Source organism: Barbatula barbatula (genome assembly GCF_947034865.1).
Source record: "Barbatula barbatula genome assembly, chromosome: 21".
In the NCBI taxonomy this organism is placed as follows: Eukaryota; Metazoa; Chordata; class Actinopteri; order Cypriniformes; family Nemacheilidae; genus Barbatula; species Barbatula barbatula.
The window spans coordinates 8459393-8475906 of NC_136784.1; the positions used below are offsets into that span (position 1 = coordinate 8459393).

At 37.1% G+C, this 16514-nt stretch overlaps 2 protein-coding genes across 8 annotated transcripts in view; one reads left to right on the top strand and one right to left on the bottom strand.

Annotated features, from left to right (window-relative positions):
• Window positions 1–361: 361 nt before the first annotated feature.
• Window positions 362–9279, bottom strand: LOC306910723 (uncharacterized protein). 6 transcript variants are annotated; one of them, XM_079485499.1, is made up of 14 exons: window positions 9060–9279; window positions 8836–8895; window positions 8661–8729; window positions 7159–7183; window positions 4963–5049; window positions 4648–4796; window positions 4443–4565; window positions 4285–4327; window positions 3433–4150; window positions 3118–3184; window positions 2920–2997; window positions 1847–1948; window positions 1177–1756; window positions 362–864 (listed from the first exon to the last, which is right to left on the bottom strand). In XM_079485499.1, exons 2-14 carry the CDS (start codon window positions 8893–8895, stop codon window positions 644–646), a joined length of 2322 nt encoding a protein of 773 aa, XP_079341625.1. In that variant the 5' UTR covers window positions 9060–9279; the 3' UTR covers window positions 362–643. The 6 variants fall into 6 exon arrangements, with proteins under 6 accessions (XP_079341625.1, XP_079341626.1, XP_079341627.1 ...); XM_079485500.1 differs by having other exon boundaries at window positions 3433–4147; window positions 9060–9277; XM_079485501.1 differs by lacking the exon at window positions 7159–7183 and having other exon boundaries at window positions 9060–9251.
• Window positions 9280–11766: 2487 nt separating this feature from the next.
• Window positions 11767–16514, top strand: part of trioa (trio Rho guanine nucleotide exchange factor a) — a 70439-nt gene continuing 65691 nt past the window's right edge. For both annotated transcript variants that reach the window (XM_079484010.1, XM_079484011.1), the window contains exon 1: window positions 11767–11991. In XM_079484010.1, coding sequence (XP_079340136.1) covers window positions 11922–11991 — 70 coding nt within the window. In that variant the 5' untranslated portion in view covers window positions 11767–11921. The remainder of the gene's footprint in view (window positions 11992–16514) is intronic.

Consider the following 16514-nt stretch of genomic DNA (forward strand, 5'->3'; position numbering starts at 1 on the left):
CGGAGAAAGAAAATGGAATTGGGGTGCGAGCTCTGGGGTCATTGGGGATGGTTGGAGATATGATGAGGTCCAGTACTGAAAACATGTCGAGAGATCTACTGGTTTAGACAATGGTAATGTGGTTTGTGACGAGTATGAATTGTCATACTGATCTGACAACTGGACATATATAAAGCTGCATTTATTATATTTGTTAAATAACTTTTATTACTGAGAAATGGTCCTTTTGATACCCAAATGACAAACAATGAGACAGAACCTCAGGAATTAATACATTAGCAAACTCTGGAAATTTATATTGTTGACATTTGATGTAACCACTTACTGACGTCAGTATTTATATAGTAAAGATATGTCAATACTGGGTTAAATGGTTTATTTTAAACACATTATTTTAACAAACCAGTATCATTTCACAACACAAGTACAGACACAAACATCCAACAACAATTAAATCCGTGAAATCACTGACCTAACTAATGAAAACAAGAAAACATTCATCAGATGCTTTCATCCAAAATTACTTACACAAGATTAATCACCAAATCCCCAAATAAAAAGTTAACTTCTGGTTAACCACTGCTATGTAACAATAAAAAAATAATGAAGTGACTAGCTCAATTCACATTAAATCAACCTTATTTTATCTACGCGACACAAGCTCCAGTAGAGTTGAAGCGATCTTGTTGAGACTGGTTGAGGGTTCTGAAGGTGGAGAGGATGATGGTTGGAATGGGTCGTAGAGTTCCTCACCAGACAGATGGACATTCTGATGTAACCTTTGTTGTCCTCTCCCAGGATACATCCTTGTTTCCCCGAGTAGAGGAGGTGGTTTGAAGTGAGTGGGAGGATTACAAACTCTCTCTAAAAGCAAGAAAACAAGAAGGAATCAATCAAGTAATGAGGTGTGGAAACTTTGAAGAGAACCCTGCAAACGTAGTTTTGGGTTTAAAAAGGTTTTGTGATCATTCTTAAAATTATTTTGATGTAAACTCCAGTTCATAGCACGGCACATTTTGTATGTCTTTCCAATTTAATGTTCAAATAACTTGATAACTTGTGTATGTCAATCAATAGATATACAAAATATGCAGGGCTGTGTAAAACTCAAAACCAATGCTCTACATAAGTTTCTTCAGGTTGTTTTACCTTGAAAACCTCTGTCATCAACATTACCTGTGTTTTCCATTGCACGCATTCTCTGGTTATTCCAATTTCCAGTCCCCCTGAAATCATCATCATCATAATATCTTGCATCTTGACTACTTCTCATCCCATCAGCATGATGTTGGCCATCTTGTGAAGCTCTTGAATATTCTTCATAATGTCCTGCCTTTACTCTTGGATCATTATCTAAACCTCTCCTCTCTGGAAAATCGACTGTGTTCTCTTGCAACCTCGTTTTCTGAAATCCTCTGGGATCATTTGCATCATGCCTTGCTGATTTACTGAGAGAATCACTGGGATAACTGTCAAATCGCCTTGGCTCTCTATAATCTCTGGAGTCGTCTTCATAATGTCTGGTGTCTCTAGGAACCGGGTCATCCTCATATTGTCTGACCTCTAGAAACGATCTAGGGTCGTTGTCATATTGTCGGGATTCTTGCACATTTCTAGTACAGTCTTCATATGGTCTACCCTCTTGGAAACCTCTGGTTTCATAGTAGACACCATCTGGATCGTCCCTTTGGTTATTATCGTATGCATCTCTGTGCTGGTCTCCTCTGTGATCACTGACAGATTGTGAAGTATGATCCTTGAGTTGAAGAAAAAACAATTTATTAAAATTGATAAGAATATATTTTTTTATTAAACGTATTGTGCTGTTTTTGTACTATGTGCTTACCCCATGTCTTGAAGCTTTAGCTGCTTGAAATTCCTTTAAAACTGTACATAGCTTCTCTTTAAGATATTTGGCTTCATCCATGTTTTCAATTTCAATGTTGTTCTGTAAATGTGCAGAATATGTTAGAAGAAAAGGAAAAGTCTCCCTCAATCCATGTCTGTCATATAGGGATGCTCATATTGATCATCTTAACCAAGTTAAAATCTTGACCGATTAATACTATCAGTTAAACGATTTGAAAGGCATGTTTATTTGAAGTTAAATATGATTTTTTTACAATAAAAATGTATTAAGCTTTTAAATAATCATACATGTTTTTAGTTTTCTGTATGTTTAAAGAAAAATATGCTAAATCTGTTTTAACTCATGGATAGCAGACTAGTGCGACTAGGTGTAAATCCCCTCCGAAACGTTGCAATGCACTGTGACATTCTCTGTCTTACCGACGTGTCTACGGCTCACCAAAGCTAATTGCGGAGCTACTGCAAGGGAATTTAGGTGCTAGCCATTAATTTATCCTTTACATACATTTATCTCATGGATGTCTTGCATAGACAGCCCGTGCGCTTTGTAAAGGAGAAGAAAATGGCACGACTGGTGGTTTCCCTCCCTTCTTTTAGACATGACGTAAAAATACAAATGTGAAATATGAATAAGTAAAACATTCTTTTTATATTGGGTGGGTATAGCAGATCTGATTTATATCTGTTTAGCTAAAACACATTTATGCACTCTTTGATATTAATCCTGGCTGGTGTAAAGCATATTAAACGTCCTGGGGGCATCCGTGCCATCCGAAAGGCACAGGCTCAAGACGCTTCACAGACCCTCCTCAACTGTAGCTGTGTCTCATTTCGAATTCTGCGTCCTCCGGATGTTGCATGTGAAGGCGGCAGACGCGACCCCCGGAGGATGCCTTCGAAATGAGACTCAGCCTGTACTTTTATTTAATTACAATTTATTTAAAAAAAATCGTATCGGTTGACGGTAAATGTTCGGATAAGGAGTGTCGGTTCTTGGTTAGGGAAATCAACCGAAATGAGCATCCCTACTGTCATATATTCTACACTTACTAGTACATCCAGAACATTTTCAGGATTTGGATTGAAATGCTGTGTGCTTCCGGAATCCATAACAGGGATATCAAACAGCTGGTAACAACAGATAAAATCTGTCATTCTGATATTATAATTAACAAGAAAATTTATATTTTTCATAAAATATAACATGGTGGGCATAAATATAATGGTAAAGGAGACGGGAAGTTTTACCAGAGGTCGGATCTGTGCATCTCTCTGCTGGTTGTGTGATCTCTGTCCCGTTCTGTCTTCAGAATGTCTGTAAAGAGCATTATCATGGATTCTTACACCATTGGCAAATATAAACGTTTATGTAAAGCCTTGAGAATGAAAGTAGGGATTTAAAATTTTAAAACATTCCCAAATTACCACAACCAACACTGTTACAAACAAAGATAAAAATAGTCAAAAGGTTTTATGAAAATGTTAATACCTAACTGTCTGAATGACTTTATGGAATAACCATAGCACATAATCATCAATTTTTTCAATGATCAAAAGTCAAACCTTATGTGTGCAACTGCTATTTCCTCCGCTGTTGCATCGGAGAATCGGCTCTTCCTTTTCTTCTTGGCTGGAATCATTTCGTCTGAATATGATCTTGTATTATCTCCAGACTCAAATCTTTGGGGATAACCGTGCATGGTTCTGTCAAATTCTATGACTGTTCCTCTTCTCTCGTCCTCACAAAAGCTTCGGCCGTGCTTTGACGTAGCATCCATGCCATAAGCTGAATACATCCTATCGTCCATTTGGCCCTCTTGATAGTCAGAGTCTCCAGGATGCTGAACTGCACTGTGGATTCTGAGATCTTTGTCATTATGTCGGTTTCTTGGCACATCTCTGGATACGAGACTTTGTCCATCTCCACCAGAGTACGGTCTTCTATTAAGATTTGCTTTCTCATAGCCTTGCTGAGAAAGAGGTCTTCTTCCACCACCCTGGTCTGCATAGGGCCTAGCATGTAGTTCTCTTTCAGAATACTCATCTCGCAAGACGCCTCGATTCCCAGGTTCTTCATATGGTCTTTGACGTCTGCTTTCTTCTGGGTAGGGCTGATGGCGAACTGCATCACCTGGATTGGGTCCATCATAATTTTCCCTAGCATAATATGGCCTTGCAGGTCTGTCTTCATTCACATATGGCTGTCTATGAACCTCTTCAACCAATTGTGGTGGCCTACGCAGGTCTCGTCCATGAGCACTGGACTGAGAAACATTTCCTGCTATGTCCCAGCGGTGATGAAAATTGAGAAGATAAATTTTTTTACTTAGACAGTTCACCCAAAGCCAAGTACAGTGTAGGGGTGTAACAATAACATTTACAAAAATGTAAATTACTTAGAGATGACATTCTCACCTTGTTGAACATTTCTGAATGCCTCTTGTGGTCTTCTGAGTGGCTACAAAATCAAAAAATTACAATTGATATTCAATTAAATTCCTATATATTCTTTTTCAAAATGTTGCAAAAAATTAATACGTTTTAAAACAATGAATCTACGAAGATTACCATACCTCTGGTTTTCCCCATCCCTCCTGCTTTTCGACTACTGCCGCTTTGGCTCTTGCGACAAGACCAGGCTGCTTCTGTGCACTTGCTGTGTCATGCCATGTGACTAAATCTGGTCGTTTCAGCTCCTGCCAAGAGGATTATCATAAACTCCTAACGTCAAGCTGAACAGAATGAATGCAACTCAGTTGTGGAGTGAAACCACCTTACCAGGTATTTTTGTCTGTGTTTGCGTCCAATGATATGGGCCACCATGCTGTACAGGTCCATCTCCACGACACACAATCTGCATTTGTACTTTAACACTGTTTTGCCATCCTCGCTCACAAAATCTGGTATCTGTACCAGGGAGCTGAGACCTGACCAAACAAAGCAGATATATAATATTTGCAGAAGTTCTAGGTTAGTTTATTTTAAAAATTTGACTTAAACGTTTTCAAATGAAAGGCGATTAAGATTGGGCTGACTAAATATTTAATGTTTAACTTTGTCCTTTTGTCAATAAGTCACATGAAGTTTTCTTACCAATGATGGGCTCATCAAGACTCAGGTATTCCAAATATTCTTTGATATCCGTCCATTGGGGTAATTGAGGTTGTCTCGGAATAGCGCCTATAAGGACAACACAGGCTCGTAAAGCATGATCATTTCAGTTTATGCAAACCTGAGTTTGAAGTGAGCATCCACCTGTTACATTGATATAACATTAGATAAACAACAGCGAAAAACACAGACTTAATTTGTCTAAAAGGCTTGCATTTAATGCAGCAGAATCTTCAGAGTAGCACAAATCAGACTTGCAGATTAAGTCTGATCTAAAATATATTTAATGAAATATTATATACACCCAACGTGACCTTCAGGTCAGCCTAAAGGTTAACCGATTGACCACGGAGCATTGACTGCTGCAGAGACTGCTGCAGAGACTGCTTATGAAAGGATTGTTGGTTGAATGGAAGGTGATTTTAGACAAGAGAACCAAAGCCTCTTACGTACACTGTTCTTTTATAGGCTGTTTAGTTCATTCCCAGCATAACTGATAAAGTGACACATCAGTTTATCAGAATTTGGTAGTACTGGACTTTTCATCAGCAGCAGACTTGCAATTGTAGATCATTGGAGCTTCTGATGAATTCAGTTCCATATCTTATCCACTTGTGGCTCCAGTCTTCTTTCAAAACTTTGTATATGAAAATCATTCAGGGTCAGAGGCCAGTAGAGAATGTGGCAACAGTATCCTGTGAAAATGCAAACAGTCCCAACGTTCCAAAAACCATCAACAGGGCTTGTAATGCGCTGTTGAAATTCATACTTATGCACCTGCGTATCATACGTTACATCCACATGTGTTTGCCAAGCTTGCTTGTGGTGTTCTCTCTAAACTGTTTCAGTACAGTTTGTCTGTAAAAAGTTTAAAACACGAAATTGTACTCTATAGGGCATGAACAAAATTCTTTGTTCAGGTGCATCACAAAGCTGAAAACATCAGCCAGGAGCAGAAAATGTGGTCATCAAATCAATGTATTTCTGTTTTAACAGAAAATTGTATTCCTGTTAATTGTTCCATTACATTCTCTGCTGAATCGTGGGTGACCAATGTGATTCGAACAGGGTCACATCCATGACTTCATACAAAAATGAAGTAGTTTTGCCCATTAGATTACTTACCAAGTTCAGACTTCACAATATTCTGTCTGCTACGATAGTTACCGTGTCGGATTATTATATAATGTCAAACTACACATTGTTTTTCGGCCAATAGTGGCTTGTCATCTTTTATGTTGTATAATGCCATTGAGAAGCAACTAGCAACTGGCCTCTGAAACACAACCAATTAATGCTAATTTTGTCAGCTATTTTTTATTTTACTTTTAGTCCCAAGACAAATATACTTTTTATATTTTATCTTATTTAGTCATCCATGTCCTGTTTTTGCTTAGTCGACTTAATGTCTATGCATTTTCGTCTCGTTTTAGTCAATAAAATTTCGTCATGCTGTATAACTTCATCTTGCTTCATCTAAAAAGAATTTCAACAGAGGTTTGATAAGTGCATAGACATACAACCTCTCCCTTAAGTTCTTCCCCAAATTACCAGCGTCTTCCTGATGCATGCAAAATATTGACAATTCCCTGAAAACAACGTCGCTGACCGTGCGAACAGACAGTTTTCACGAGGTGGGGTGTCTTTATTCAGCAACCACAATCGCAAACAAACAATGCAGTGGAGATCATGCCCCCGATTGTTGTTTGTGAATCACTGAAACCTTATGGAAAACGGACAGTGGCAAAAACAGGCTGAAATTGTTTAGTATTGTTTAGTCTGAACCAGGCATTGGGGATATATGTAGGTCTGTGATTGTGACAGATGTTCAATGTCCATACATTTTGATGGTAGAAGAATGTTCTCGCCTCTGGAAACGCTATGGAACCTCTGAAAGGACAACTGATAGTTTGTATACTTACAAACTCCTTGAGATTTCTGCTGGTTTTGCTGAGGAAATACTGAATTATGCTTCTAAATAGCACATTAAATATCAGTGCAATATCAAAGAGCAAATTAAACATTTCTTTACATCTTTAGAGTTTTACAAGATGGTCAATGACATACTTCATTAACTAAATTAATAATAATAATTTTACTACTAGATTATTTTTGTTTTGTAGTCTAAATAAGGCTAGGCCTTAAAGAAAACGTTCTTTAAACGTATTTACTACTTACCCTGTGCAACAAGGGCCTCCTCTTTCTTTGAACATATAAGGACATACAGTGGAGGAAAAACAGTCACAGGTGAGTATACTGTTATGAGCACGGCATAGAAGATACTTTATAAACTGAAACAAAGTAAACAAAGAGGTTAATCAAATATGTCCAAATAATGGACATCATGAAGAAAACAATGTGTGTGGAGAAAGGATTCCAGACACATTTTCTGTGACATTTTGCGCGACCATTTAATGAAGTTGATTTTTACTTGTTTGTAAAACAAGTTTTATAGAAGATGAAGAGTAATGTGGCATAAAAGTAGGAGTCCCGACTGTGGGAGGAAGGGATGAAGATCAATTCAGAACAGTCATGAGAACTCCACATGCAAAACTCCATGGGTTAATCCAATGTGAACGTATAACAGATCCGTTATACCCTGTCCATTCCTTTCTTTCAGACCCATAAAAATAAAAAGGACACTGCAGCTTAAACAACTATGACAGTTTACAACTTTGATCAAAAAAAGATTATTATGAAACACACACATTTAGCCTAAAGGAAAAGGTATAACGTGTGCCAGACTTTTTACTATCAGCATAACATCTGGTGCCCAATGCCCAAGGACAGGACCAGATACATAGACCTCAATGTTTAATGTAAGGGAAATCAGAAACTCAGACAACACCAAAATTGTCTGAAAACAATTTCGGTAAAGGTAATTGACACAGAACATCTCCTGAACATCTTAAATGATTTAAGATTCAAAGACAAGAACCCTGGAACCAGCAACAGGTTCCTCGTTGGGAACACTACTTGAGTAGCCTAGGAATATTAAAAGAAACTTGGCTGCGTGGAAAATTGACAAAAAGCTGTCAAGCACGAGTCCTATAAATTGCATTGAGGCCAACCAATCAAATTGGGAGTGGGAAAAAGCAGGTTTTTGCTGCAAAGATGACAACTGTAGTGTGAAGTTGCCCCCAGACTACAAAGACAATATATATTTTACAATATAAAGAGGAATGAGTGCTCTTAGATCTTCTCAAAGATGCAGAAATAAATAAGAGAACAAGAAAGTGTAGTAAATGTTGTTCCAAGTATCTTCGGGTAAGAAGACGAGATAAATAAAACTACAACTTAAGCGTAACAATAGATTTCTTCGTTTGGTACTATATCCAGAATAGGAAGAACAAAAGAATGAATAAATAAAGAGTGAATAGGACTTGTATTTGGTCTTCAAAGTACAAAGTGAAGACAAGGAAAATGTCTGCAAAGTTAAAATGTCACAGAACTCAAAAGCCACCCAAGGCAGTCATCAGTTCTGCAAGGTCATACATTATAAAACCGTAAAAAGGTTATTTTAAAATGACTACTAAGAACATCCAATGCAGAAAATATAGTATTATGAATGGCCAAATTGTATTAATAGCATGCAATAATGTAAACATGTTTTGGGTTTAAGATAAAACTTGGGCAATGAACATCTCTCGAAACACAATGCTGCATATTTGACACGTTACCTTTAAATGTTGTAATGTGGTCACGTGAACTTTGTACTGGCTCTCTCCCCTTATTCTTTTGTCACAGATCTGAGGGACAAAATTTAACAAAATTCTTCATCCGCAATACGGTACAGTTAAAAATAGTACTTACGTCAAGTTACAATCAAACAACATAAGCAAAACAAGAATTTACCATGCAATCGATGAATGTGTTGGCCTGGTCGTCGTCATAAACTGTCAATAAATCGGCCATCTGCTCAGAAATTAAATAAGAGACAATGTTGATAGACTTAATGTCTGATATGTGCAATATATATGACATAATACATAATGTAAACCAATGCTAAAAATATGGCTTGCGTGACAATTAGCATTTCGTTACATGCTAAAATAACGCATGACAGAGACGTAACTTACTGTAAAGCTTTTTCCACAACAGTTAGCGAACGGCAAAACAGCTCTTTTAAACGAAACACCTCTTAACCATGTAACAAAAAGTTATTTCCTTTAAAAAAAAGTAGAAGTTACAAAACAAAACAAAAGCAAATATATATTTTCTAAGCTAAGCTAGCACCGCCCGTCTTCGACTTCTTCTGTGGTAAAATTGTCAAGGCTGCAAAAATATCAGTACCTCCTGGTGGACGGATAAGACAGTGAACTCATTTGTAAACGTGATTGACATACAAATATATATATATATATATATATATATATATATATATATATATATATATATATATATATATATATATAATTTTATAGCATTATACATGTAAATAAGCGTACCCAAAGTAACAAACCTTATATAGAACATTGATCTTGACAATGAGCTTGATTATGTAAATCTGGTCGAAGAGTTAAACAGAAGAATACATTGTTTGTGTTTTGGTGGTTTATCTTGGTTAATTATATTTTATAGAGAGTGATTAAATAAAAAATTGTCTTTTTCCTACCATGTTACAGCAAAAATCGACAATACCATTTAAAATATACACTTTTACCAGCAGATGGCAGTGTAATTCACAAAGTGGACTATTGACTTGGACTATTGAAAACATATTATAAAAAACTAATTTTGACTCGTTAATAAACATATTTTCCATATTGATTACCTTTTGTATTGTTATTGTTGAACAAAGTATCATTGTTAAACTATTGTTAGTGCAGTAAATAATTAATACCCCCTTTTACATGTAAAAAACTTTGAATTCTGTAAAAAATAGCGCTTTATACGTGTAACAAATTATTAATTCATTAATATTGTAAATAATTATAATTAGTGATAATAATTATTATAATAATTACAAAATAAGCTAAATTTTAAATATGTTATATCATGTTTAAATGCAATTCAATTTGAACCCTGATTGCTTTCACCGATGTGTCTGAGGCTAGAAACTCGAAAATGTTGACAGTCTTATTTTCACTATTGCAATCAGTTTTATACACACTAGGGTGTGGAAAAATAGGCAGATGTAAATAAAAAATTGATAGCATATACAGTCCAAGAGTTAGAAAACAATTGTAAGATAAACACGTTTAATTGAATATGATGTGATGAATATGATAATGAGACCCCAGGGTCTTGAAAGTCCAACTGGACGTTTCATATTTCATCACCATATAGCAAACATGATTATGAGACCCCCTTGGAAAGCATAGCTGATCCTTCCTATGCGCAAACTACGCAAGTTGCGTAGGGCCCCTGCACCACCAGGGGACCCCATTGAGTACCTACTACCGAATGTAATGTACTATTATTTAAACAAGACGCGGATTAAACTTTCTGCCTTATTGTTCTGTTACAAACTTTGCAGGAATCATTTGGAAACGATGCGATGATGTGATGATGCGACTTTTACAAATTTAAAATTTCTGGCATGTGTACGTTCGATAGTAGTGAATTTAGGGACCGTCTCCAAAGTTACATATCAGACTAATTTTCTAACTTTAATAGCATTTATATATATTATATTTATAGGGAATGACTTATAGTCACAAAACCTGTACAATGTTCATGCGAGTCTCAGCTACAATGCACACCACTGCAATCCACTGTATTTCGTTTGCCCATGATAATACGTCATTTTAGTTTGTATCACATTTAGAGAATTATTGATGTGTGAATTGATTATTTCGTATGCTTAGCTTTCTCAGTAAACTATATTTATATATTGTTCATAGTATATACCTACTGTAATTTATTCATAGAACATTCCTACTGCAAAACATTTTTATAGTCCATGCCCACTGTATAATATAATACAGTGGGCATGGACTATAAAAATGTTTTGCAGTAGGAATGTTCTATGAATAAATTACAGTAGGTATATACTATGAACAATATTGTATTCTGTATTTATTCTAACTGTATATCCTGCACTTGCTAACTGCACTTCTGGTTAGACCTAAACTACATTTCGTTACACTGTACTTGTATATGTGTAATGACAATAAAGTTGAATCTAATCTAATCTAATCTTATCATGTTTTATTTTTGTTAATGGCTCATTTGGTTAGAAAGAAGCTAGATGGTTCCAGAGCAACATGATACTTTAGGATTAATTACACGTGAATCAAAACGTGAATTTAATTTACACTTATTGTTACTTACTGTCAATAATTTTATTGTCTTAAAGTTTCAATTCATTTAAGGGTGTTTCTTGATTTATTATTTTTATCAATTACAGTTATATCTTAAACTTAAAACCCATCTCTTCTGTGAATACTTGACAGACAAATAAAAAAGAATAATAAATAAATCCTTTCAACGGGTATTGTTCTAGCTTTTGTTGAAACTAGAAACTTGGTATTAGCACATATTTTATTATTGCTCCTGTATCGCTTTATTGCTTAGTTCTTCTTGGATAAAAGCGTCTGCTAAATGACTAAATGTAAATATGCGTATCTAAGTTTTGCTATTATGACAAGGGCCCCTCACAAAGGTTTGCATAGGGCCCTCAGACGTCTAGGATCGGCACTGCTGGAAAGGGAAAACTCTGGAATGACATTTTACAAACTCCCGCCCCCTGCCGTCTTCCCAGTCTCTCCGTTGCTGGCTATGCTCGGGAGAGCCGCCGGCCGGCGCTATTAATTTGTGTTATCCAAGATGGAGGTTTAGTGATGTTCCCTAGCCCTCAGAAGTAATCCTTTTTCCGTCCGTGTCAGATCATTCCTCAGACACAGGGCGGACATATCTTGTCGCTCTGCCTGTGGGGAACATACATAGGAACTTTCGGTTTGGATATTCGTCTTTTTTGTGTGTTTTTCACCACAGCCATGAGCTCGGGGGAAGGGGCCGAGGAGGCGGCCAACGACACGGCCGATATAGCGACGTTCTTCAAATCTGGTAAGCCCGAAGCTCGCGAGGCTGCTCTGATTGAATGGCGCAAGCTTCCGCGCGGCTGTGGGACATTGTTCATGCACTGCATTCGCAGGGGTGGGTGGGGAGGCTGGATTTATGTTCATATTTTATACCATGTAATAGAGCAAGTGCAAAATTATGATAACGTCAAATAAACACGTGTATTAGAAATTGGGTGAGGTTTGTAACGACCTAACTTAGCTGGTTACTTTTGAGAAATCTGACTTGCTAGCTCGCCTGAGCCATGACTGCACATTGGTGAGGGATTGCAGGAGGATAAAAGCAAAAACAACGTTAAAATGTTGTAGGTGTTTCGTAGGCGACCATAACTTGTTTATTACAGTAAGAGATCGCAGAGATAACGTTGCGGTATTTATTGACGAGCTAGTGGCTAGAAATATAAGATTAGCTTCACCGCAGGCCACCTCACGAATAACTGACGTTAAATCAAGTCATGTCAGCATCTTCTTGGTTTTACAGGATCTCACAACAGTATTCTGTAGTGTATAAAATATAAATCTCAGAAATGCATTGTCCATACTTGTGAAATGAAACAGACTCAAGCGGACAGTCTCTTTGTTATTTTTTCCCAAATAATCGGTTATTGAACCGTTAAAAAATAAAATGCATTTTCTTCGGTGACGAGATATATTTAAGATATGTAATAATATAGGAAGGAAAATACAGATCAGGGTATTAAAGGCAGTCAGCAATGTAAACAATGACCTGGCGTGGCAGTCTCCAACTGCTAACGTTAGCTAGCTAGCTAGCAAGGTCTGTGAGATTATCTGGTGAATTACTATTTCTATCTGAAGACCGAACGTAACGGAGTCATTCTTCGTGTACACAATAGTACAAGTTACGATTGTTTTTCAGATGGTTGGATTTAGTTAGCAAACGGGAATGTAACCTGGTTGTGTCGTGCAGCATTTGGTTGCTAAATTAGCAAAGCTATTCCACCGATATTGATAGCAGCCTTCACGGACCTTCTAAAATATTGCATTTATTTCATGTTAGTTATCGAATATTAGATTGATTGAATGTTAGTGACGGCTTGATAAGGTATATGCATTCAATTATATATGCATATTAATTGCATCTTATCTGGTGATGATTTATGCAGACTATTAGTCCAGTCATACTTCAATCCAGCAATGGCAAAACTCATTTTAGATATAAATCGGATGCTCACATTGGGGCGGCTTCCCGCACAGGGATTAGTTTAAACCAGGACTAGGCTTTAGTTCAATGTAGGATATTTAAGTCGTTTTAAAAGAACATGCCTTATAAAAGCATTTCTGCTGTGCATCTCGAGACAAAACAAACCCACACAAATATTTAATACATATCAGTGTGAGTTGTTTTCGATCAAGACAACTTTAACATTTGAGTTAGCCTGGGACTAGTCTTGAGCCTTGTCCGGTAAACCGCTCCCTTGTGTTTTCTGGTAGCAGTACATTAATCTGCAAGCGCTATTTTCACTAAAATACCTTATTATTTTATCTATAAGGAACTTGCATTCAGGACATATTTAGTTTTAAACCAGGCAACCTTTCACCCTTTTTGATTTCCTGACACTGATGACACCAGTATAGAAAGGCGCGCTACAGTGGTTTTGTTGTGTGTTTAAGATGGTGAGACCACAATTGGAAGCACTGCATCTTACTGCTTCCCATTTTGGTGTTTTCAGATCCGGAAACCTTCGTTGTTTCAGTACCCTCCAAAGTTGGTTTTGGTTCAATCAGTTTCCTTTTTGTGCACAGCCCATAATGTACTTTTTTACATTTTAATTCCCACTTACATCCCCTTAAGTTGTTATTCGCCACTTTTTCCTTTTTTAGTTCCACCCAAAATGTATTTTTCTGTTTTTTCCATGTTATATTGTGCAATTGTGTGCCATGTGTCTTAACTAACCCAGCTGGCGTACCCCAGTGCTTTAACAGAGTTAGATCTTATTCTTGCTTATTTACAACCGTCTGTAAGGATTTGTCTCTTTTCTGGTTATGTGTTGGGATTCATTTCTGACGGTTGCTTATTTTAAATGTAGTAGTTATACACACTACAGCTGTCTTTAAAGCAGTCAGCCACAGTAAAAGCATTTCTATTCCCATTTGGCAACTAATTACAATTATCTTATAATTATATTATGTTGTTCTTTCTTATTAAGGAAAACATTGATAATTTATGTGCCAATAGTGTCACCAAGGTACTAAATTGCAGTGCAATGTCTGTTTTCAAATAGGTTTCCTCAAACACTGCCTCTGTCTGCCATCGGTTAACAAACAGATGGCCCTACGCTGACCTCACTGTATTGCATAGGCCTGGGTTGCTTTGTGAAGTTGTGATGCTCAAACAAACACAGCAATGTTCAAACACTTTAAGGGAATTGGCTTACAAATGACTTTCTTCTATTCACAAAATCACATTACATCAGATTTTATTCGAGCATTTTCCCATTCATATCTTTGTGATACTCTTTGTAGAGTTCTCACACATTTTGTTTATACGTCTCTTTTTTTATTGTTCTTTCCTGTTTAGCTTTTAATTTTAAACTTCTTATTGTGTGTGGAATTGCTGTTTTGTTGATCTTGATGGTGCATTTGTCCCTGCCCAATAGTCCTCCTGGTAGTTTATGGAGGCAGTGATGATTTTAGGGCATTGGCTCTTTCCTCTCTCTGTGGCAGTAGATGAATTTCTTTGACACTGAGACGTCATGTGGTTAGCATTGGGGAGTTACATTTTCTATCAATGACCGTTACCACACAAGCTGGATGGCCGCTGCGAATGGCCTTCTTTTCTCCTTCTATGTCTCTGTTGTGTCACAGCCTCCGGATTTATCCAGCCCCTCCATCTCATCCTCAGCCTGTCATCTTTTTTCAGTTTCTTGTTTCGGCTCCTCTGGCTGTCTCCATGTGTGGTAGGGAAAGGTCGTATTGACCTACATTTGCTGGGCTGGGAATGATGTACTCGATGGCCCCTCTGTCTCCTGGCACGGCACACCAAGATACTACTTAACTGAACTGCAGAACGAGAAATGCCAAGGCGGCTCGACAGTTAATCACAGAGCCTAATGGTGGAACATCTTGAGTGCAAATGAGAAACAGGCAAAAACAAAAGAGTAATCTGATGTATTAAGAAAGAGGCACACAAAATAAGACAAAACTGGGACATAATTTATTTAAATTCCATTTTCAAGTGTCAAGCCACAAAGTCAACACAAGGCCTGTAGATGAGATGTTATTGAGCCTATGAGAAGTATTACAATATCAGTCGTGAAGCAGCCATAAATGCATTGTTATTTGAATACAATGCTACAGAAGTTCAACTTCCTTTTTTGAAAACAGTAGTAGATAAGACATGTTTGTGTATTAATGGATCCCTTAAAAGGCACACCTGAATCCTATTTCTGTCTAAAAAACCCCCTGACACGTGACCTAGTTCTATCACAATACATAGGGCCATTGCCTGTACCATCAAGTGGATCAAACGATTTGAGGCCCGAGTCGATGTCATCCAGCCTCACCTGGAAGATTTGCTTAAAACAGCTGGTCTCAAGGGAAATAAAAAAAAGGTTTTCATGTGGTATTGGAAGGCTCAGGCTCAGAAACCATAGCACAAATATTTGATGTCTTTTTCAGGACCCTTCATGAATGGAATATTTTGTCATATTAGCTTTGTTTAAATGTAGCTGTTTTCAAGGGGGGAAGGGGGAAGGGGGGGTTGTGCCACTTGGATGTCACTGTCAGTCAGAACCTTAAAGGAATTGTTCACTTTCAACATAAATTTTCACGATAATTTACTCACCCCGTTGTCATCCAGGATGTAATTTTTTTTTCTTTAGTCGAAAAGAAATTAAGGTTTTTGATGAAAACATTCCAGGATTATTCTCCATGTAGTGGACTTCAATGGACTCCAAACAGTTGAAGGTCAAAATTACAGTTTCAGTGCAGCTTCAAATGGCTTTAAACGATACCAGACGATGAATAAGGGTTTTATCTAGCAAAATGATCGGTCATTTAAAAAAAAAATGTATTTGCTTTATAAACACAAATGCTCGCCTTGCTCTGTTCTGCGAAGCGCTATCACGACTTCACGTATTACCTAATTACTTTGAAAAGGTCATACTTGACGTAGGCGGAATCCAGGATACGCACACGAAATGAGCATTTAAAACAAAAAACTGACGCAAAGACAATTTAATATGTCATTGAACATTCAACAACTTTTGAACGCTCCTCCTTCTCCACATTTGTAAACACTCACTCGGTACTGCCTACGTCAAGCTGACCTTTTTAACGTGAAGTCATGATCGCGCTTCGCAAAACAGATCAGGCGAGCATTTGTGTTTATAAAGCATATACATTTACAATTTATTTTTAGTAAATTACAGATCATTTCGCTAGATAACACCATTATTCATCGTCCGGTATCGTTTAAAGTGCTTTGAAGCTGCACTGAAACTGTATTTTTTTACCATTTAGAGTCCATTGAAGTCCACTATATGGAGA